Below are 23,954 nucleotides of genomic sequence, written 5' to 3'. Positions count from 1 at the left end.
ATTTGATGTGAAAGATCCGCCCGTAATCTATTGATTAAATGCACTGAGTCACTGATCTCACGCGTTAAAATTAAAATTATGATATCGGAGAAATAAATAGGCATCATAGTATGTCACATTTAATCTGATGATTCCACATGTTGACACAACAGTGAACCCCAGCACGTTAGAGTAGACTTGACTATTAAAATAAGTCCAGCAACTATGTACATGAACATCAGATCCTGGAATGTTAGGGGTGTACGTTACTCATTTGTGTTGCCAGTGGTCATAAATATGGCTGTGTGTTATTTTTAGGCGACAGTAAATGTACATATTTTTGCTGACTAAATTGTAGCAAACCATTTCTCCAGTATTTTCCCATGGGCAATATATATGTTTAAAATGTGAGGGTGTACCAATAGCTATTAGTTGTCTTTATTATTATTTTTTTTAAATCAATTTTTTTTTTGACAAAGTAAAAAAAGTATGTTTGCAATATTATGCAAGAGTGGACAAACACAAAATTGTTCAGTCTGATAGTTTTACTCCCATAAGATTTGGTTTTGAGTGACAAACGTTTGGTGCATATCCAAGCAGTAAAATAATTAACGGGGCATCTCGTGATGAACTAATTGAATGCAACGTCCTAAAGTCAAAGCGCGTGCATTTTGAAGCACACGGACTACGGTCCCCAGAGAGTCCACACTTTGCATTGCAAGTCTACCATCAATTTGTTCAGCACAGGTGGAAATAAGATCTCCTCACAATCGCATTCTTGTATCCCCTCAAGCGACGAAGTAAGAGATATTGCATTTATTGTTGCACATGTTGTAGTCAGAAAAATTGTGATCGGAATATTTTGTCTCCTTCAGTAGCCACAGTGTCTTGCAATATAATTATTCATTACTACACCCATGTTTGTTCGGTGATATGATAGAAGACATTTTTTTCATATTATTGAAATGAATACTGGGTTTTTAAAATGAATGGACATTGAAAAATCAAAACATTCTAAATAGTTCCTTTATAAATTATTCTCTAATCGCTGCAGTTTGTCATATCCAATATAGCGGTGACGTCAACGTACGATGCAGATCCTAAAGCGACACATAGGTACTGTAGCAAAATATCTAGGAGCGACCGTGACTGCTTTCTTCGAGTCTTGAAATAATTCGGCCACAAGGTCTCCACAGCGTCACAATCCGTCCTGGGGTATATAATAATTGTACAACAAACACAATCTCGGGAGTGACGAACGTTACTATATATATTACGCTGTTCGTTTTTTTATATATATAATTGAAAACACAACTTTGGAGTTCATATCGACAAGATTTATGATTTCTAATCAATGTTTTTGCGTGCTCTTAGCGCGACTGCTCTCGTCTGTATACAGATGACGTTCCTGAGCACGCGCAGTGTCCCCAAGCATCACTCCACAGTGTTGAAGGAGGCGAGAGGAAAAACAGTCCCGGTGGGAAGCAGTGGAGAAGTTCGATGGCGCTTTCCTTTGTCGCCGTCTTCCTTTGCTTTCGAATTGGACTCGACCTGCGAGGAAAACGTCGAGCGGCCTTTCTGTGATTTTCACGCATTCACCACAGGCACCCAAGCACACGGTGCGTATTTGAAAGCGAATTAGCCTGCTGGCTAATCGAACCACTCCGTAACGTTACGCTGTGGTTGCAGCTCCTCCGTGCATTATTCAATTTCCATTAGAATACGTGACGCTAGAATGCTTAGTTCTGACGAAATTTCTGAGTCGCCGAGTCCGGGAAATTATCATTTCAATTATTGACAGGACTAACGGTTCCTCGATGACGCGTCGTGAGCAATATTTTGTTGTATTCTATTAGTTGAAACAACGTTTTATTTGAAGTTGTAAAATAATGAATGCATTGTGTCTTATATGTCAGGTTTATATATTTACAATATAGTAATCCGGTTTCACGTTGCACAAATTGCAAATAATTACTTTCACGTTCTTTTTTTTTTAAACCTTTCCAATTATTCGCTTAAAAATAAGACAAGGGTCAAAATCTTGGATAATAGAGAAATGAGTGATTGGTCTCAAATAATTATGTTTAAGTAATGCATCATGACGGTTTCAAGTCTTTGAACATTTGGGGGAGGAGTTAATTTTAGCCTGGGTTGACTGATGTTCCAGAGAGTCATAACAGAATGTTTATGCTCTACTGAAACCAAATATTCAGTAAATTATTTATTCTTAAGGGCAATGTTGTTGGGTAAGTTTGACATTGAAGTGGTGTTTCTGTGGTTCACACTCATTTTACACATATACCACCTAAAAATACACTTGGTTCTTTAAGTACCACAATCATGTCTAACATGGAAATACAGTAACATAGCATAGTAGGCATAAGTGTTCATCAAAATCGAGGCATTGCTTTTATTCTTAAAATGTATGTATACTATTATAAGCCACTTTAAAATTATGCACTGTTTGAACCTTTAATGCCTGAGGCACTTATAGGTAAAAATATAAGACATTTATGAAACCATATTGTACATATAAGTTAAATCAAAATTCTACGTAAATGTTGAAAAACAAACCATTCTTAATCCAATTGAACTGTACAAAGTCAGTGATTATTTCATTTACTAGAGGGAGACTGCCTGTTAATACAGCGGCACCTTGACATATGAGTTGATCCATTTCCGATCCCCCAAAACACCACATATCAATTTAATAATGTAACAATTGTGTACGTTGGCATAAAATGGGCATGGCCTAATAAGTGACATCATGTACATCATGGTTAGTTAAGTATCTGCATTTTCGCCAGGCTCCTTGAAAGTGTTCTCATTTTCTATTTGTGCGGCTGTCACTCTTTTTTTTCTGTCCATATTACTTGTACGGCTGTGCTTTTGAAGTTCACTAGTAAATAGGGCGGAACGATTTAGAGAAATAATCGAATTCATTTTTCCCTCAAATATTGCGACTTAAAATGCATATTTTTTCAAAATACTCTTCCCATTATATATTTATTTTTCATACTTTTTAACGTACTAAACACTTTGCAGTCTTTGGCGTTCACTACAACTTCACAAAATTCTCCTAAACAAGTGTAGTGTAAAGACAAGTCTACTGGCTGACCGAAATAATGCAATTATTTTTTCAAAATTGCAGTTTATGCTATTTGAAAATTGTATTCTCCAGTTTTGCAATGTCGATTTGAATTTGATTAATTGTCAATCTCGACTTGCTTAACACCAAGAAGGAAAGAAAAAATACAAATCAACTAACTTGTAGGTCAAGGTAACATTGTATGAAACATTTTTAGGGGGGGGTGGTCAAGTACGTTTGTATTTTTGCCAGTGGGTACATCAGTCTGTCTGTGTTACTGTAATAATTCTACCAAAGTAACAAACATTTCATCATGTCCAGCTTCTGTTCGGACCTGTCCCCGTGACAATGGAGGAATCAGTGACCACGTTTGAGACACATTTGACGGCCGTCATGGACGGTCTCATCCGGGCGTCCGTATGCGAGATCACCAAACTGTTCCAGGAGACGGTGGCCAACTACCTGGTGGAGCTTTCCCTCAACCGCAAGGAGAACGACGCTCTCAAGCTGCGCCTGAGGCTCACCGAGAACAAGCTGAGGACGGAGCGCATGTATGGTGCCGGCTGGGCCGCCAGCCGCCGCAACGCCGGACCAGCGGGCGAGGAGGGCGGACGGCACAAGCGGAAAGCTGAGAAGGACGGTAAGTGGACGGAAAAGTTTTGCAGTGGGTGTCAGAACGATTATCGTTTACATTGGAGAAACGGGGATGTTGTTGTATTATACCAAGACACTTGTTTTGTTGCAAATCATCTGGCAAGCGCTCATCACTCTCTTTCCTGTGCCTCCTGCTCCTTCTACCCGCTTTACTCTGTGTGTTCTTTGACACACTCTTCCTCCCTCCTTTTCCTCCTCTGCCCCCTCCCTCAATCCCCTACCTCCCCCTTTTCGCTGTCCTATGTGCTTTGACACTCTTATAGTCTCCTCCCGCTTCTTTCTTGCTTCTCTGTGCTTTCACCAACTATTCTTCCCTCCCTCCTCCTTTTCTTTTTCCTCCGCCGCCTTCTTACTCTGTCCTCTCGTGTGTTCTTCGATACACTATTTCTCTTTCCCTCCTCCTCTTTCTTCATCCTCCGCCTCCTCCTCCCTGTCCTCTGCGTTTTGACACACTATTCCACCCTCTTCCTCCTGTTCCTTCCCCTCTGCCTCCTCCCTGTCCTCCACCTCCCCCATCTCGCTCCTCTGCTTTGACACACTCTTCCACCCACTCTCTTCCTTCTCCCTCTGCCTCCTCCTCCATCTGTCCTCTCTACCTGCCCCTCCTCTCTTTGCTTTGAAGCTCTTCCTCCTTCCCTCCTGTCATGGCTCCTCTCCCTCCCCCACTTCCTTCACAATCCTGCCTCCTCTCTCCTCCTCCCTTCCTGCCCGCCCCCGCCGCCTCCTGCGCGTTTCGTTTCCTCATCACGTCTCTCGCGCACTCCTCTTTCTCTCCCCCTCCTTCACACCAATTAAGCGTTCTCTCCCCACTCCTCTCCTCTTCATGTATTTCCTGTCCTTCCTTCTCTCGCTCCACATCCCCTCTACCCACTCGCGTCACTGCAATCCTCTCATTTGCCTCTTTCAGTCTCACCCTTCACCTTTTTTTCCTCCTTCATCCATTGCTCCTGGCTAACCAATCATTTCCTCCCACTCGCTCTCCCTCCTCCTCATCGTCAACCGCCTATCCTCTCATCATGTCTTCTTTTCTCCTCAGCAGGCAAGTCAAAGAAGTGCTCTGCGGCAGCCTATCGCAGAGGCTGGCCTGGAGGCATCTGGGGGGACGGCGAAGGAGGCGGCAGAGGAGCAGCAGCAGCAGCAGCGGTGATGGCAGCAGGACAGGGAGGGAAAGATTCCAGGCAGATGTACCTCGTTCAGCTCCCCAGGGGCGACGAAGATGAGGAAGGCATGGCTCAGGATGAGGAAGGGGAGGGCAGCCTCAGCGGTGAGGGGGAGGAAACGACCAGCATCAAAGAGGAGGTGAGGGATGAGGAGGTGGAGAAGAAAGCGGAACCGCAACATTGCTTCGCAACTTCACACAGGATAAGATGCAACAAGGAATTTTTGTTTGTGTTCGGATTACTGCGGCTTTGCAGTTGACAAATGGAGGTTATTTGATATCGGAATGGGAGCGCTCCACTTCACATGAGCGCCGATGTCCAAATAAAAAGTCCAAGCAGTGGAGCGTCCATGCATAAGCACTCAAAACATCATAAAATGCCAACTGTCATAATAGAGCCATTTCCAAATATTTTCTTGCTGCACACCAAGCGACGCAATTGAAGGATTCAGTAATTGCAGAACATCTAAAGTAGATTGGCTGCGACTCCAAATGTCCCTTTGCAAATGAATGGCATTGCAACAGCACAGATGTTTACACAATTAAAATGCCAGTTTATACCACATAATCTTTTACAGCAATCTAATGTAGCTCGTGGTCAAGAGGAACAGTTGCTCGAGTGTGGAGAACTCCAGTTTACAGTGATCATTTTTACATTAACCTGGGTGGCCAAGTCGACATCATCGAGAGCGCCTATCTAGCCTGATTTACAGTTTCCCTCCTTTAACACACCTGATTCAAATAATCAGTTCATCAGCAAGCTTTGCAGATGCCCGATCATGATTCTGATCATTTGAAGCAGGTGTGTTGTAGGAGGGAAACCTGTAATACAGGCTGAATAGGGATTCTCGAGGACTGGACTTGGGCACCCCTGCGTTGTTCTTTTTTTAGTATAATTCCTACACTTGTGAGAAAGGAGAGCCAAAGTCACCAAGTGCACTAGTCAGCATTTTATTGAATGCCATGAGAAAAGTTCTACACATAAACACAATGATCGCACTCATGCAGGAGCTGCTGCCAGCCACAGCTCACACTCTGACACGCGTACACAACTGCCAACGAGTTCACCAGCTCACACGCCACCCATCTCCCACATACATACTACAATATGTGCAGTATATTTTCTACATGTTTATTGCTTCTCTATTTGATGATGCTTGGAAATTTGCCCACTATGTTCTGTGCTTCTCCATGCAGTTTGCCCAGAATGAGGCATATCAACCAGCTTCTCTCAGGCTGATCAAGGAGGCACTGAAGATGGAGCGGTCAAACCACAACTTCCGTGATAGTCCCAGAGCTCAAAGTGAAGGTAATGAGCCCCGGTGCATACTGACCAACAGAGGATAAGATACATGAGTCATCCCGGAGATGGACAGCCCTTGCCAATGTGGTGTCCAAGAAGAAAGTTTATTGGGTGCAGCCCTCCATCGATGATTTACATGCGCTTACAAGAGAAGTTGAATTTTTTAAAATGCCTTTAATCATTAAGATAACGTCAACATTTAAAATAGAACTTGCTGACCTTTTCATAACTGTCAAACAACTCATATGAGAAGGAGTTGTTGTATCGACACCGAATTAGACAAACCAATGGGAGCAAGAACTTGACCTCTTTCTTGGTCATTTTGACAATTTTATATTTTTCAAACATATTTGCATCATCGGGGACAAATGATAAAAATGTTTAGTTTTTTTTTTTTTACTTGTACATGCATAAGTCAATACCTTGTGGCATTATGGGGAAAAATGCTGTTTTTAGCGTTTAGCCGACATTTGATCAAAACGAATTTGCCAGTCAAAAATGCTGACTCTACATTGGCAGTTCTACCCGTCTACATTTATGCTTGTGGTGTATATCATACTTTTGTTGAAAAAAAGAGAGACTTCTCAAATATGTGAAGTCCAGATTTTTTTTTCCACCAGATGGCTTTATGTGCCTCTAAAAATGTTTTCTACGCTGATTTAAAACACGTCCTTACTTTTTTTCCTAGCACATCAGTAGATATTTTCATTTTTTGTTCTTTAGTTTGAACTATAATAGCTTGTGCAATATGTATTTACCATGCATTGTTATTTAGAGCTATGACGTTTCAGAAAAAATATTTATAGATATTACTAAATATATTACACTTTCTTATCCTTTTTAATATTATTATTATTATTATGGAAACTAAATGTACAAGAGAAAAAAAAATGAGGGCAGATTCAGTAAATAAAATAAATAAATAATCAAAACAGTTTGTGTTGACCAGTGCGTGATTTGTGAAAACACGTGACAAAAAGGTGATATTTCAGCATGAACCTAAAATTCAGTTTTACCTTTACAGTAAAACTGGTCAATGCTTCACTACTTTTTGTAAAACTTGGTGGGGATGATTGGCACAATTCACAACTGGTGTTGATTATTATTATTATTATTTTTATTATTATTATAATATTGTGCAACTGGTCATAGTGTTTGGCTGGTCTCAGTATTGTCCAACTTTTGGTGGACTCGCTTCATATTAATTTCCTGTTTCTTCTCAGGGGACCTGGCAGATCGTCCCTTGAGTCTCACCTCTGCCAAAAAAGAGGATGACGACTGGGATGTGGGCACAGTGGAGCAGTCAGAGAGCGGTATGACCGTGGACGAGCTAAGGGGACTGGAGTCTGCCCTGAGAGCTGAGAGAGGCCGCGAGCAGGCCGCAATGACGGCCTCGCTTCCCACGGCCCCCGCAGCGGAGATGGTGTTAGGCGGCAAGCTCGGCTTGCCTCCAAAGTACATCGGACTGGATGGAATGGAACAGGACGGAGATGCGGCGCCACAGCCTCCTACACTGCAGCGAGAGGACCAGGTAGCCAGAGGCCGGGTGAAGGACCGTGTGAAGGGCCGCGTGAGGCCCGGGGGGGTTGGGTCAGGCAGGTTCAGGAAGAGAAGAGAGAGCGACTCTGCCCTTAGTGGAGATGATGGAACCGAGCAGGGGGAGTCTGAGCACCTGCAGCCGTCTGCCGCGGGAAGCGCGGGCGAGAGCGGAGGTGAGGAGGATGCTGCCCCCGACCTGCTCCACTTCTGCCCTCAGTGTGGGGGCGGCTTCAATACAGAAGCTGAGATGGAGGAGCACCCTTGCCCGTTAGGTGGCGCCCATTTACAGAACAGTGGCGGCGAGGAGAACGTTTTCCCATGTGCCCATTGCGGAAATACATTCAGCCATGCGTGGGCGCTCAAGAACCACGAGTGCGCCTGTGCCGCAGAGAGGCCGCACTGTTGCGAGATTTGCGGCAAGCGCTTCACACACTCGCGTTCCCTAGAGCGCCATCATCTGGTGCACACCGGCGAGAGGCCGCACCAGTGCCCGTTGTGCGGGCGCAGCTTCAGCCGACTTGGGAATCTTGAGCGCCACCAGAGGATCCACACGGGTGAACGTCCTTATGGTTGCGAAGCGTGCGGGAAGCGCTTCAGTCGAGTGGAGTACTTAAAGAGACACCAGCTCATTCACAATGGCGAGAAGGCTTCAATGCAGTGCTCTGCCTGCGGGATGAACTTCCGCGATGTGGAGCAGCTGAAAAGCCACCAATGTTTTTAACTGAATGTGGTAGCATTTAGGGTCATTCAACTGATGAAACTTAAATGACCCTAAGCGGCTAGAAGTTAAATGGCAAGTTCTCATTTTGACTGAAGCTTTTCCTATTTGTATAAAACCTGTACTTATTTATAAAGGAAAAGAATACATTTCTATGTTTGTTTTGACACTTAACTCCCTTGGAAGAGGACATGTTTTTGCCCCCCCCTCCATTAGAGGAATGACTGTATTTTGTATATTTGTCTATGGTCTGCATTGAGAAATAAACATTTCAGTCCTTTAGAATACATTTCTCATCTAAAAAAATGTATAGAGCTGGACTTCACACAGTGAAGACTAAACCTCCAGTACACTGCCTGCATGAAAGTCACGCGAGTGAACCACCGCCATCAGCGACCACTGTACAGCTTACACGGTATAAATGGTTCAATATTTTAAGACTTGACACAAGGGTGCACTTAGTTTAGAATTGTGTCACATTCAACACCACTTATCCTGTACACCAGGGGTCCTCAACCCTGTTCCTCAAGGGCCCGATTTCCTGCCTGTTTTCCCATCTCTTCCTGCTGCAACACAGCTGATTCAAATGATCAGATAAACAGCAACGTCTGCAGAAGCGTGAGAACAATCCTGATCATTTGATTCGGCTGTGTTGCAGAGATGGAAAACAGACGAGTCAGTGGCCCCCAAACAGGATTGAAGACCCCTGTTGCCTCTCCTAGCTGACTTTAGGCGAATGGCGAAGTACGCCCTGTACTGGTCGTCAGCCTGTCATAGGGTGGGAACTGATCCCATGCTGCCCGTTCACAAGTCAGGCGAGTACTACTAAACCACGGGTAGGGAACTCTGTGTCCTCGAGAGCCATATCCTGCCTATTTTAAATCTCTCCCTACTCCTGCACACCTGATTCAAACGATCAGCACACCAACAAGCTTTGTGGAAGCAGGAAATTATTCTAATCAATTGAATCAGATGTGTTGGAGTAGAGAGTGATCCAATACAGGAAATGGCTCTCGAGGAACTGGAGTTCCATACCCGTCCACTAAACCATCAGTGACCCCAAGCTGGTAGTTGCCATTGAAAATTAATGGAAAAAAAAATAGTACCGGGGAAAAATTTGGCTTCTTTGCAGTTCAGGTTTATTGTAAGATCAATACATAATAATTGTACCCTACAGTTACATTTACAATTAAAAAGTAATTGGAATGATCAGCAATATAGAATAAATTGATTATGTCCATTGAATTGTTGATAAAAGACAGTAAGCACAGATGTGGTCGTGGGCAGGATGCAGAGCTACTGACACTGGCCCTCAAACAATGTGATTGGCATTGACAATCTATGTGCCAGGATACCCTCCAGGGTCGCCAGAGGCATCTTCCTCACATCGTATCCCCGAAACGAGGTTCTCGCTTTGGGGTTCACTGGCACAATCTCCTCACCACTGTTGCGGTCATTTCTGCCCACAGCAGCGTATGTTGGAAAGAGTGGCCGCACATCCCGAGGGAGCTTGACCTTATATGACGGGCAGCAGTAGGCGGACCACATGTACTCAGGGATAGACACTCGGTTATTGATGCAGCGAGTACCGTTTGCATAAGGCATTGCTCCAGTGATCACGTACATGGGACCCTCACAGAAGGCCTTGAACTTCCTCAGCATTTGGTTTTCCAGCGAATTCCATGGGCCCGAGTTGGAGCCCGCCCGCTGAGGGACCACATTGGTCAGGGTGAATGTGGCCACGCGGTCTTCTATGGTCTTCTGGTGCATGCTGGGATTGAGATGGCCCCTGGTGTAGTTGGAATTCTTGTAATCCTGAAGCACTGCTTGACTTTCCATCACATTCTGATCCACTGGTGTGTTGAATGGTTTCATTTCAGGACTGGCCCGGGAGAACGCCAACTGAATAACAGATAACAGTGCACTTTATTTCAAGAATAACATCTAGAATGGAAAAATAAATATAACTACAGTATACTAAAACAAAAGTTCAAATTATCCACAAAGGGAAATAATGTTTTAGAAAGACCAGCTGCAAATAGTGAAATTCTGCATGTAATTGATGCCACCCCATCTTGATCATTCCCAATAGATGCCACAACATGGTGTCAAAGCACTATTTAGTCTAAATGAAGTGCCTAAACTCATTTGAATACATTTCCTGCACCCCAAGATGGTGACAAACAACTATTTGTTTCTCTAAATGAAGCTCCTCAATTCACTTCAACATATTTCCTTGTCACAAATATGCCCCAAGATGGTGGAAAAGCATTACCATTTAAATTAAACTCCTTAACGAATAGATTCTTGGTACAAATGTGCACCAATATGGTCTAAATCCTAGGTTTCAAACTCAAGGCCTGGGGGCCGGATCTGGCCCACCACATCAATTAATGTGTCCTGCAAAAGCAAATCAAGTATGTTAACTTCCATGATGCTTGCTAAAATCTGGAACACGGTTTTAAATTGTCATATGTAATAAATAATAACATTGAGATAGAGATGCAAGCATGTACCTGTTACCAATCCCCTTATTACATCAACTTAAATAATAGTTGAACAAATCATTCGTCCTGACTTCTGATTTCAAAGTACTTATCCATCAATTTGTTGGTCACTCTATATGTAATAATATGAGGTGATGGCCATTCAAGCGAAACTGAAACTACAATGTGGCCGCGAAAACAATGAGCTTGACTTCCATGGTCTAAATGAAGCTACTCTAATCACATCATAATAGTTCCTTGACACCAATACATCACAATATGGTGGCGACAAACTACTTTTGACTAAATGAAGCTTCTCAGTTCATGGTATCATACTTTCTTGGCAATAAAATAATACAATAAACAAAGGCATTGCTTAGTTTTATTTACGGATATAGCATGGTTTCAATTATAGTACATACTATATACATTACACACACAGTGCAGCATTCAAGAGAGAGTGTTATTTTTCTTACCTGTGGCTCACACATCCAAGTGGAATTGGGACGTTTCCCATCTGCAGAGCTGATGATGTATGCCGAATACAATGGTGTGCGATGCTGACGATTGTACATGGTAGCAAAGCGGTACTGGTTTGCAAAGCGCTGGCATATGGGCTGGTATCCTGCAGCAATTACACCCTTTGGTGGCGTTCCCTTATAGAAGAATTGGTGGCATTTAGAGAAGTCCTGGTGGAGCTCTCCAAGGACCAGACAGTCAAACCAGCTCAAGAGTAGAAAGAGAGCACCAAATGACAAACACATGTATGAACGAGACATTCTGCACAATGTCTGCTGGAGAGAGACACTTGATCATCAGGTCATCAGGTTTTCCTTTATATGCAGGCAGAAGGAACGCAACGGGTGACCCAGCCCTCAAAATTGGTTTGCAAACTTCCCCTCTTTACCAGCAATCACAGTGTCATCAGGGAACTATAGAATATCCTTACTGCCTCACTAACCTCAGAAGAATTTAGCAAGGCGTATTACAAAAGTCATGCGCTAAATTGCGTCTATGAGAGTGAGACTGGAAAATTTTAAAAAATATATATAAAAATACGTCCAGTCGGTCGGCTTATATCTATCAACAACAATACAAACATAAACCAACACCTACATACACTTCATTGTTTGAAACGGTTATAAATGAAAGAGGAGTGATTTGAAGTTTTCTCTCACCAGGTGATCAGAGATGTCATGATCACAACACACATGATGTCACTCACGCCTGCTACAAGCAAAGTTTGGAAGTAAGCAAGCAAGTGTAGCGTCCATTGGTGAGTAACATACACGCATCACAGAGAGAATGGTTCAATTCTCCAGTTCCATTTTGAGCATCTTCAATTTACTTTTCACACACTGACTCCTTTCAACATCTCCTCGCCCCATGTTGATGGCGCTCCTCATCCTCAGCTCCTACAGCTGTCTATTCATCATCTGCCAAGCCGTGTCATCGCAGACAGTCCAACAGCACCAACATTTCCACTGAAAAAAACTCGGCACATTTGCAAAAACGCTGCCCGTTTAGGCGTAAAAAACAAGTGTCCTATGGCAAAGCGGCACTGCTCGAATCCTGATGACATTCCCCTCAATGTCAAACACTATTCTCCTTCAATGAATGTCATGGCCAGAAATGCTGCTGCAAACAGTCAAAAACAGGTCCAAGTTGACATACAATAAACTTTGTGTGGCATAAAAGGTGGAAAAATACTAATTTAAGTTAAAAACTAGCGCCGCTCTTGTAGCAAAAGTCTGAAGGATTTGAACTTTGAAGGGCTGAGAGAAACCATTTGTTCTTGTTTCCATGCTAGTGTTATGCTGCCATATAACGAGAGCTGCGGCCTAATTCCGATTAAAGGACTTGATTCCATTTTTTTGACGTCCATTTCCAAATGCAGATGCTAAAATTGCATACAAGTAACTTCGCAAGTGTAAACGCTAAGAACTGACATGATGGAAGTAAATAGTAATACAATAATAATACAAATGCTAAGATTGTTTAATAGCATTAAACCAGGCGTGGGCAAACTACGGCCCAGGGGCCACATACGGCCCGTTAAATGTTTTAATTCGGCCTGCCGAACTTGAAAAAAATTAAATGAATAAACCTTGTTCATGGTTTATTTTCTTAATACTGTGGTTTTTTCAAAGACGCATATATTGTTGTAGAGCTTTTGTTCACTTTCATTTAAAATGTAATATATTTATTTTCTCCGTTGAGGTGAGGTAACCAAAACACTCAATCCATCTGCTACTGGTTCGGCCCATAAGTCAAATTTTAGAACCTAATGTGGCCCGCCAATCAAAAAGTTTGCCCACCCCGGGATTAGACTAACTATTCCCTCCATTTGATTTGAATGAGTTTAACTGCAACATTACTCCTCCAGCCACTGTCAGCAATTATTTATCTTATTATATGATGGGCATGCCTTTAATGGGGCATAATTATACCATATAAATGCTTTTGTTGAAAGTTTAGATTTGCAATGGGTGTCTTCTAATGTGTTGCTCGGAATTTTATGTCATTCTCACATTGACGGAGTATAGCTTATCTATGACTCGCTTTGGTTCATATCCAATGCAAAATTAACAATCAGTATATACTGGTTATTATACACATCCATGTTTAAAATTAGGCTGTTTGGTGATGGCCTGAGTATACGGTATCTCCAATCCTTCTTAGCGTGAATGATGCAACTATCACACTCATAAGAAGCTTTTCTTGTCCCGTCTTGATTCCGTTTTGTGACTTTCCGTGCCACATTTAGTAGTCATCGAAACTTCCCTTATCGTGGGAACCAGACAGCATTTTCTTAAATATGCTAGAACTAGAACACTACCCGTTTCCCGTTCTTTTATTTGTGGGGAAATCCTCTCTTTCTGGCACTTTTTCCCTCCATACTTGATTTATGAATTGCTGCATTGTTTAAAGGACATAGGGCAACACGCGGGAAATCACAGCCAGAGCAAAAGGATACAGTGCCCATGACGTGAATGGAATGTGACATGAGGCGATGTGTTGGCGTCAGCATACTACTGACGTTAAGTCATATTTGACACATTTTTCTTCTCCGCTGGAATTTTTCATCCCAGCGTTTCATGCCGTTTTGGATTTTTTTTCACAGCACCGTAATAAAAGAATGCATGTGATTAAGTATGTATATTAGAGTAATGTTTTACAAAGGTATTGCTGTCAGTAGTGTTCTAGATTTTTCCATAAAAGCATGACTTTCCAAAGACAATCATTTAGAAAGTCTACCCGTCTAAAGGCCATTCTGGACACATAAATGAATCATGGAGAAAAAAAAATATCCGTAAACCCCCATTTACAATAATTTGGTATTTTCTGGTGATTATGTAAAAAAGGGAACAACACAGATTCATCATTTGTTACAGCCCCAAAAGAAACCTGCTTAATAAGATGTTTTGACAGCAAAGTGCCAGCCACTCTCCATGCTTCTTATGTCTGAGTCTGAATTGTATGTATGTATGTATGTATATATACATACATACATACATACACACCCCCCCCCCCACACACACACACACACACGCACACACACGCCCCCACACACCCACACACACACCCCCACACACACACACACACCCACACATACATACATATATATATATATATATGAACGACACATCCTCTGCCATAGTCCGCAATTGCAAATTGACACACCAGACCTGAGATGCTTCACTTCCTGCCCAACCTCCGCAGTAAATACGCACATTCATCTATTCTAATGACGAAATAATTGACAATTATTGGATTGAAGAAAATCATGGGAAAGCACGGGTCATACAACTAAAATGCAACCTAATTTAATATAATCAGTTTGACTTTTTTTCAATTTTTCACATGCAGGGAATGTCCACTAGATGGTGCCAGTGAGGCCCTACCTAACTTGCTTCCTCAGGGATTCCCCATTTTTACCCAATCATTGGAAACTCACCTGTTTCCAATTAACCTGTCCACGTGTGGAATGTTCCAAACATTCCTCAACTTTTGTTACACCTGTCCCAGCCTTTTTGGAACATGTTGCAAGCATAAATTTCAAAATGAGAACATTGGAGGGGGATGAGTTTATCAGTTTGAACATGAAAATACATTTGTCGTGTATGAAATTTAAAAGGACACTTCACTGACGTTAACATTGGCACTTATATAATAGGTTTGCATGAAAAATGACACAAGTACTAAAATACTCTCCCCTAAAAGACTCTGTAGTCATTTACGTTTTTTTTGTGATGAGATTTATGACAAATTGGCATGCCCCCTTTTGGAGCTCAGCTCGTTATTTTTTTCTGGTTTCTGCATCTATGTCCCAGCAGGGAAGCAAGTGAGTTAATATTGCTCGAATTCTCAGTTCTGCTGTCAAAAACGGCAACCTATTGCCACCAAAATACAAATCCACATTACTACTCATAAAAGCAATCTGCACAATTGTTTGGATTTATTGAGATCAAACGTGAGCTGATGTGATCACCTCCACAAAATTAAAAATATCATGCTGATCGTTTCTCCACTTACACAGGATGAAGCGGACAAGAGCGTGAATGTGCACACAAACCCCAACTGGTTATATTTCGGACATTTACCTATGCTAATCCTTTGTTAAATGTGAGGAGGCAGCGAGGCATCGATGTTTACACATCCCACCCTCCACGGGTAACAACAGTATGTTCTTCTCAATTATCTTTTGGTCGCTAAACAGATGACGTTAACAGAACAAAATTAGCTTCTTACTGGCTTCTTGGTGCCGGGGATGCCTGGCTGTTGCCACTCATGCATGTTCACGTCCACCATCGCTTGCAGCCAATTCATGAAGCTGTCCGCAACAATTTCATATAAACTCTTCATTGATAAACCCTGGAGGTGGTCTTCTTGAAAGGTGCGCAAAATGTTCCAGCGAGGAGGCCAACTCCACAGCCTACTGTGGCTGAATTGGAACGCCACATTGAGTGGTGTACGGCTGGCCCGAAGCTGTTGCCTTCCAAAGAATAAAACGGCGCGTTGTAGTTGCGTCACATACAGTCGAAAAACTGGAGCCAATTCTCATCTAAATAAATGTGCATATGATCTACTCATTCCCACTTTAGTCTCTGTAAATATCCGGACTGGAGCTTTTATGCCGTGATCAGCAAAGTAGCAGCGTGCTGCGTCCTCTCAGCATAATCTAAGTACCTCTGCTCACTTCCACAGTTCCTCTTCGCATATAAATCAGCCATGGAGAGGTTAAACATTCTGATATATTGAATTGGTCATAGGTAGGGAGGTCCACATTAAATTTGGTCCCAATAGATCATAATTGTTTTTGGACGTTATAAGCAATGAAAGTACAATGATTTCCCATGAAGAGTTTGTAATCGGTCCCTTTCCTGACACTTGCAGTAACATGGAGAGAGCGGTGGGGGGCGCGGCTATATTGCTCATTAAAAGTAGGCGTTTTTCCAAGTCGTCACTTGTTTCCTAATTTCTCTAAAATGAATGGATAAAAAAGAAAATGATAACCAACCAAAATATATAAACTAAGCTTGTTAGTGAAAAATGGGTCATCTTGGATCTTGTCCTCCTATAATGGAATTAAAAAAATAGAGAGAGAGACTAGAAAATGTAAATGTTTTAAATGAGCGGCCATAATTTGCCCACATAACACCTCCAAAATACAGATATCTCTTTTTTTGTGTTAGCGTACATACTACCTCGAAAAAAAACAAGTTGTACTCCTGGAAACATCTTCCGCTTGTGAGGCATTTAGCAACAACTCGAGCAGTCGCCGAGCCTGTTGCTGCATGCAAGAACTGGAAGGGAAAAAAAGACAAACTCGAGCTCAGACCACGCCTTTTCTGCCTCTCGTGCTAAAGTCAATCAACTCTTGCTTGGACTAGTCGAGCAGTCAGACTCCAGTCAGTGTTGCGCTAAAGGACAAGTCGAGTAGGTTCTTGTCCCGGAAAGAGGACTATGTGCACACAGGAGGACAATGGCGGAGGTCGGCGCACTTGAAGAACTCCAGTCCGAGCTCACCTGTCCGGTGTGTCTGGAGATCTTCCGCGATCCTGTCATCCTTGAGTGCGGACACCACTTCTGCCAGGTTTGCATCGTTCAGTGCTGGGAGGCCAAGGCGGACGAGCAGTCCACTTGCCCCAAGTGCCGCAAAATTTGCGCGCGGAAACTGCGACCCAACTCGCTCCTGTGCAACGTGGTGGACAGCGTGCGTCGAGCCCGGGCCATGGACACTGTCGCCGCCGCCGGAGGTGGGGCAGAGGGGCCGCCGCCGCCCGGTTGGAACCCGGAAGGTCCGCCGGAGGAGCTGGATGAGAGGGAGCCCGGGTCCAGTATGAGCAGCGTTGCCTCGTCTGTGGGACACTGGCCGCGCCTGTTTGGAATTGACATGTGTGAGGAACATGAAGAGAAACTCAAGCTTTACTGCGAGGACGACCAGCTGCCCATTTGTCTGGTTTGTGGCATGTCCCGGGACCACAAGACGCACAATGTCATCCCCATTAACGAGGCCTTTGAAAACTATAAGGTAAATATCTATATCTATATCTGCCATTTTCACATGGATTAAGTACTCTTAGATTACTTGCTGTCCAACTTTTTTAATATTAACTGCATATTTAAAGAATAATTTGAATGAAACCTCTAAAACAGTCAGGTTTAATTAAAGAAGTTAAAGAACATTCAATTCTTCCACTCAACGGCAATTAAAATTATTACTTTTACACCATAGCAAGCAAACGACATGGCCGAGAATTGTTTATCGTAAAGATTGACGGACACATGCATGGCTACTCCTGGCCACCTTTCAGTGAGGTGTTGTGTCACCCTAGCTCCTCCACTGAAAATGTTCTGGCTGTGCCCTTGTTACCGGAAGTAATATAGGAGGCCCAACAAGTAAGCCACTGTAACATTTCGCAAAGTTTGAACACTAATGGTGCTCACTAATGTAGGACAAAAAAAACTAACTTTAGAATGGTTCAATTAAAATGTATGACATGTAAAACCTAACAATGGTGCTTGAATGTTAAAAACAGTTATTTAAGAGTAAATGCAAACACAGTACAACTGAACTGCACTTATTCATTGTGCTACTGCATTTGACAAATATAAGGTGCTGTACATTAAATGTAAAAAAAACAACAACAACTGGATCAATAAACATTTTAAAGAGGTTGCATGCATAGCTACACGCTTTATTCTAATATGTTCACTATAGCGTTTTATGTATTAAATGTCAATTTTTATTCATATTTAATTCAGTGATTCTTTCACATGGCACAAGAGGGAGGCCTTGAGCCACTAATTGCACTCGTACCACACAGAATTATTGCGCTACATAATTAAAAAAAATGTTTGGGTTAAACTTGACTATTTCATGTTTTCCATGAAATACACACAGTTGTGTGTATTTATACATACACACAACTGCTCAAAAGCATAATTGTCAAATAGGAAAGTCTTATTTTTTAAAGATTTTTTTTCTTGAAATGCATTACAATGTCTAAACAGAATACCTGACTAGTTTGTAGAATTTTGTATTTTATTTCTTTGAAGTTGAAATTATTTCAATTCAATTCATTTTGTTAAAAAGCTGTACTTTAAAAAAAATATGTGACCCCACTAGTGACCTCAAACTTTCAAACAGTAGTGTATTTATACAGTACATATTGTTGCGGTCAGGCAGAATCGTTGCATCTCCCAAAATCACTTTTCAGGGGGAAAAAAAATCATCTTGCTTTAATTATCTAATACCACATCGTTCAAATTAAAGTTATGCTTTTACTGCTATCATATATTGTTGCCCACCAAAAATAAATAATACACTACCTCATAATTGTGTTCAATCGCTAATTGAATATGCCACAAAATTGATAAGAATGCGACAAAAGGAGTGTCGTCACCGGCCGTCCACATCAAAGTCAGCACTCGCGATGACCCACTGACTAGACAAAATGGTTCACAAAAGTCTGTGGTTAAATCATTTTCTCAAACTCTTTTTTCAAAGATCTTAGAGCCATGAGTGATGCAACAAGTAAAAAAGTGCGCTGACTAAGCAGTGTTGTAGCCGACCACACACAATTTGACCAAAACTACTAAAAACCAGATTTTCTATCTTTGTGTAGTGTCTGTCACAGATAATATATTTAAAAAATTTGAAAATATTTGAAAAATCATTGTACCAGGCCTTTCCTCTGTAGCTTCTAAACTTTCTCCTGCACCAGAGCAAACATATCACATTTCTCAGACAGTTGAAATGTGCAAAAGTGTTAATAGAATTAGTTCTAAAATTATTTCCAACACTTTTAATTGGTTAATAATGCAGAAAGATAGCCAGCGACATGGGGAGGTACCAATCGTACTGTTTTGTGAAAAAAAAATATGAAATTGACAATATTTGGACATAATGAGATTCAGCCAGACAGTGATGATTTATGCATTGCTGACACCCATATATATATTTGAAGTATGTACATCCACGTACAACATATAACCTGCATGTATTTATATACAACCATATAGAATATACAAACTTTTTTTCATTGAGTGTCCACATTTTTTGACAGGTTATGTATACGTGTAGCCCTCTTCTAAATGAAAGAAGAAAAATCTTCACTACTTAACAAATTAGAAAACAAAATAAATAAATAAATAAATGGGTGTGCCATATTCCTCGCTGATTGAAAACCTGTCCTACTTTGTAATGATATTCACATGTCTCTTTTGGCACTGACAAACAGGACTTTCATAAACCGTGGCGTGGTTTGAAGGCTTTTCAAAAAGCAGATGAGCCAGTTTGCAGCTTCCAGCCATTTTAGTGTTTTCACAAGAATTCAGCAGGCCAATGTGAGATCTTGCAACTCCTCCTATTGGTACCATGTGATAAAAAAAAGGGCATTTTTGGTTTTGTTTTTTTACTGGGGCTGAAATGGCAGTTCCATTTGAGTTTCTGGGTCAAACATGTGTCATATGAGTGCCATTAAGGATGAGCGTTGTTCAACGAGGAAAGGTGGGGGCGAGGGGTGCTCGTCCTTTAATCCAGTTTATTTCTGCAGTATTTTAAAAGTTGTTCTATCTCCCCACAGGATAAACTGTCTATTGCTCTGGAGAGAGTTCAACAGCAGTCAGAGGACGCCTCACTTTTCCAAAAAGGCACGAATGAAAAAATCCTTCTCATTAAGGTATGATTTTTTTTTTTTTTTATAGCGACAACAATCCTTGTCCACCCTCATACGAGTGCTCCCTATCAGACAGGAATAAGCAACATCCACCCACCTTGGACTGCCTTACGTAAAAATACGAATGAACATCTCACTATTCATTACAAAACATTAAAAACCTCACAATTACATAACACCGTCATATTTTGAACCAAAACGCTCATGCATTATGCAAATGGAGACTCAGACATGACACACTGGACGTGATACAGAAACACGTCAAGTCATGTTTGTCTTTCTTACACACTCACACACAGAAGCCGAATGGACATAATTAGAATTTCATGCCACAATGACTTTAGGTAGGCCGGGCTGCTTAACCTCCGTTGTTCAAAATCGAGCAACGGTATGCGTGCGTGTCAAACAAAGATATGAGAGTAAGTAGCACGTTGCTAGTTTGAAAAGTACCAGATAAGTCCACATCCACTATCTTTGCTCAAAGCACTTGTGAAAAGTTCTGAAAGCTTCACCCTGTTTTGTTAGGCCGCTCAGCTGTTTGACCCAGTTTTAGTGCATATTCACACATTTTCACTTCTATTTCTGTCTGAGAAAGGATATGAGTAAACAACGTAAAGGGGAAGTTTGCCAACTCTCTGCTTCCTGTCACTGTGTTTCTTTTTGGTGTTTTTTTTCTCTCTGATTTGGAGTCTTGTGTTTTCAATAGAGTACATTTAACAAATGTTGTGTTTTGTGTATGAAATTAATGGTATAGCACTGGGAAATAAACAGGAACTTCTAAACTAGACGTACTTAACCATTTTGCCAATTATCCAATTTGACTTGATTGATCCAAAAATGATTTCCTCCAACAATATATCATTGTTCATCTATCTATGCCAGTGGCATAAAGTAGGCTGAACAATTAAATGCTCATCCATTAGATGGCAGTACAATAATCCTGTTGCCAATCATATGACTGAATAAATCATCGCTTCCTGCACGTTCCAGCTGTGGCCCAGATTTCCTACAAGTCACCAACATGTGGCAGCTCATTGTGAGAAACGTAACCAGTGTCCGTTTGTAATGAAAGTTCTCCTGTTGGCGGACTTGAATAAAGATTTGAAGGAGCGGAAAAATACCGCTGTGGCAGCCTTAAACAAGTGGATGTGTGACTCCATTCCTCTCAGGAGCGAGCAGGGGATCTGGAGGAGATGGTCAGTGCGGAGTTTGGCCGTCTGAGGGAGTTCCTCCGGGAGGAGGAGGATCGCATCAAGCAGAAACTTCAGAAACAAAAGGAGGAGAAACTCACTGAGCTGGAGGAGGCGCTCACAGAGGCCACGCAGCAAATCAGTCAGCTAGAAAGCACCGCCGACCAGCTCCGCCTCAAGCTGACAGAGGAAGAAAATCCTGAGCAACTCAAGGTGAGAGAGCAGTAATGTTTCGTGACGTCGCTATGTTGGTGTGTTGATGTGAAATGAGTGCAGTGGTATTGCAAAGTGATTTTTGGTTTCTTCTGTTTTAGGGGATTAAAGATTTTATTGGCGGGTGAGTACCATCTCTGTAATTACGTATGATACTTTTCTCTTATTTTTATGTTCTGTGATTGGTCACATGACTCAACAATTTTAATCTGACATTCATCCATTGAAAAACAGCCGCCGCTGACGTGATCAGGCTTCTACAGAGATGCGACAAGTTGACACCAGCTTTCTATTTTCTTTGCTTTCCGCAAACTCCATGTGGCTATTAACACCGGTGTTAGTGAATTAGATGTTTATCAATGAGACTCATTTACATAGAGGTGGGCACATTCCCCGCCAAATATATGCATAATGCCTCCTTTAAATATACGTGAATACCAGCAGCACAGCAAGACGCATTTTGCTTGGCAGCGCAGTTAGTGAAGCATTTCACCATCTGCATGTGCTTTATGAATTAGATATTATCTGTTTGCTCCATATTTACAGATTTAGCGCCACGCAGTCTGTTAATGAATTCGACCCTCAGTTTGTGATGACTTACTAAATACATTTGTCTTCGGGTTACCCTTAAAAGAAAAAAAATGATTTCACTAGTGGTTATGTCAATGTAAATCCTAAGAGAAGAAAATCCTATATTTTTGAGGAAAAAATATCCTAATATTACCAGAATAAAAATAATTTTTTTTCTGCCTTTCCAGGGCTGAGAGCTTGTTTGAGCGCCCCCCAGAGGTGAGTGTGGATCTCCAGTCAGCAGCGGTTGTGGGACCTTTGCAGTACAGGACCTGGAGGAAAATGAGTGCGGTTTTTCAACCTGGTACAAATGCACACAAACGCACATCCACGTGTTTTTATGTGAGTGTGAAAACGTTTTCCTTGATATTTGTAGCAGTGACCGCCGTGCTATTGGACCCGGACACGGCCTACCCCTGCCTTTGGGTTTCCTTATGTCGCACCAGCGTCCAGGTGGGTAAAATCCAACCCAATCTGCCCAACAACCCGGAACGCTTCACTCGCTACAACATCGTCCTTGGCTCGGAGGCCTTTTCCTCGGGCAGACACTACTGGGAGGTGGAGGTGGGCTCCAAAACGGCGTGGGGTCTTGGCGTGGCCCGAGCCTCCGTCAACAGAAAGGATGAGATCAACCTCTGCCCCGAGGACGGGTTCTGGACGCTGGTGCTGAGGGACAACGGAGATGGCACCAGCGAGTACGAAGCCTGCACAGACCGGGAGGATAGCTTGTTATATCCAGCCAAACCCCCCAGGCGGGTGGGCGTCTATCTGGACTGTGGCCGCGGTGAGGTGGCCTTTTACGACGCCGGAGACATGAGCCACTTGTTCACCTTCTACGATGCCAAATTCGATGAGCCGGTTTACCCATATTTTAATCCATGGCCTATTATTAACGGCTACAACTGGGAGCCGCTGACTATTGTCTCTCCACATTGGGGATAGATGACTCAGCACAAATAGCTGCAAGATGTTGAAACAACTTTTATGTGTAATGTAATGGTGTTGAGAAAAACTGAATAATAAGATCACAGTGAAATCCTTCATATTTAAGTCCAGTGCAATTTTTTTTTATCTATATGCCATTCGGTAAAAGTATTGCTTTGTCACCATCTTGTGGCATCTTGGTGAATATGTGAGTTGAGGAGCCGTATTTGGACAAATGCAGTACTTTGCCACCATCTTGTGGCATTTATATACAATTACAGTACAATATACTATAAACATTTTGGAGGCGCGTTTTATACTAGCAGATGTTTGCTTTTGCTGATAAGGCTCTGTCCCTACACGCCACGAATAGCCGGGATTCACTGGAGTGTCCTTAGATAAAAAAAAAAATATTGATTAAAAGGACAATCCTGGTGAAAATGTTCTTATTTTAATTTTATTAGAGGTCATGGGAACGATCGGCCTTCCTGTGTGTAGTTTGCAAGTTCTCCCCGTGCTTGCGTTGGTTTCCTCCCACATTCCAAAAATCAAGCATGGCAGGTTGATTGGACACTCTAAATTGCCCCTAGGTATGAGTGTGAGCGTGAATGGTTGCCCGTCTATGTGTGCCCTGTGATTGACTGGCAACCAGTTCAGGGTGTACCTCGTCTGCTGCCCGAAGATACCTGGGATGGGCTCCAGCACCCGCCGCGACACTTGTGAGGAGAAGCGGCACGGATAATGGATGGATTTTCGAAGTCCCATTCCGAACAGTGCTTCCTTTTAAGTTGTCATGGGAAGGGGGGTATCAGCCATTAATGAGTGTTTGGCTGATCGACATGTAATTGGTTCAACATATTTATCATGAGAGGATGCAGGGAGGGGAAAAAGGCTCAAAAGTAGGACATTTTGATTTTTCTTGAATATCATGGTTAATTCTTAGACA

At 42.2% G+C, this 23,954-nt stretch overlaps 3 protein-coding genes across 6 annotated transcripts; 2 read left to right on the top strand and 1 right to left on the bottom strand.

Annotated features, from left to right (window-relative positions):
- Positions 1 to 658: 658 nt before the first annotated feature.
- LOC148338106 (uncharacterized) lies at positions 659 to 8,729 on the top strand. Of its 2 annotated transcripts, none has more exons than XM_088293601.1 (6): positions 659 to 779; positions 1,354 to 1,598; positions 3,389 to 3,707; positions 4,758 to 5,020; positions 6,078 to 6,189; positions 7,407 to 8,729. In XM_088293601.1, exons 3-6 carry the CDS (start codon positions 3,416 to 3,418, stop codon positions 8,441 to 8,443), a joined length of 1,704 nt encoding a protein of 567 aa, XP_088149727.1. In that variant the 5' UTR covers positions 659 to 779; positions 1,354 to 1,598; positions 3,389 to 3,415; the 3' UTR covers positions 8,444 to 8,729. The 2 variants fall into 2 exon arrangements, with proteins under 2 accessions (XP_088149727.1, XP_088149728.1); XM_088293602.1 differs by having other exon boundaries at positions 660 to 779; positions 4,761 to 5,020.
- LOC148338105 (endonuclease domain-containing 1 protein-like) lies at positions 5,976 to 17,422 on the bottom strand. 3 transcript variants are annotated; one of them, XM_088293607.1, is made up of 3 exons: positions 16,635 to 17,422; positions 11,403 to 11,582; positions 5,976 to 10,342 (listed from the first exon to the last, which is right to left on the bottom strand). In XM_088293607.1, the coding sequence occupies exons 2-3, from the start codon at positions 11,499 to 11,501 to the stop codon at positions 9,737 to 9,739; spliced, it is 705 nt and encodes a 234-aa protein (XP_088149733.1). In that variant the 5' UTR covers positions 11,502 to 11,582; positions 16,635 to 17,422; the 3' UTR covers positions 5,976 to 9,736. The 3 variants fall into 3 exon arrangements, with proteins under 3 accessions (XP_088149733.1, XP_088149732.1, XP_088149731.1); XM_088293606.1 differs by lacking the exon at positions 16,635 to 17,422 and adding an exon at positions 15,679 to 16,138; XM_088293605.1 differs by lacking the exon at positions 16,635 to 17,422 and having other exon boundaries at positions 11,403 to 11,726.
- Positions 16,384 to 23,127, top strand: LOC148338104 (nuclear factor 7, brain-like). The gene is made up of 6 exons (XM_088293603.1): positions 16,384 to 17,461; positions 20,019 to 20,114; positions 21,281 to 21,514; positions 21,616 to 21,638; positions 22,273 to 22,388; positions 22,461 to 23,127. The coding sequence occupies exons 1-6, from the start codon at positions 16,913 to 16,915 to the stop codon at positions 23,024 to 23,026; spliced, it is 1,584 nt and encodes a 527-aa protein (XP_088149729.1). The 5' UTR covers positions 16,384 to 16,912; the 3' UTR covers positions 23,027 to 23,127.
- Positions 23,128 to 23,954: the final 827 nt, after the last annotated feature.

Source organism: Idiotropiscis lumnitzeri, chromosome 4 (assembly GCF_059441095.1).
Source record: "Idiotropiscis lumnitzeri isolate Australia: NSW breed Sydney's pygmy pipehorse chromosome 4, RoL_Ilum_1.0, whole genome shotgun sequence".
NCBI classification, from domain to species: domain Eukaryota; kingdom Metazoa; phylum Chordata; class Actinopteri; order Syngnathiformes; family Syngnathidae; genus Idiotropiscis; species Idiotropiscis lumnitzeri.
This window is presented reverse-complemented; position numbering and strand designations above follow the sequence as displayed.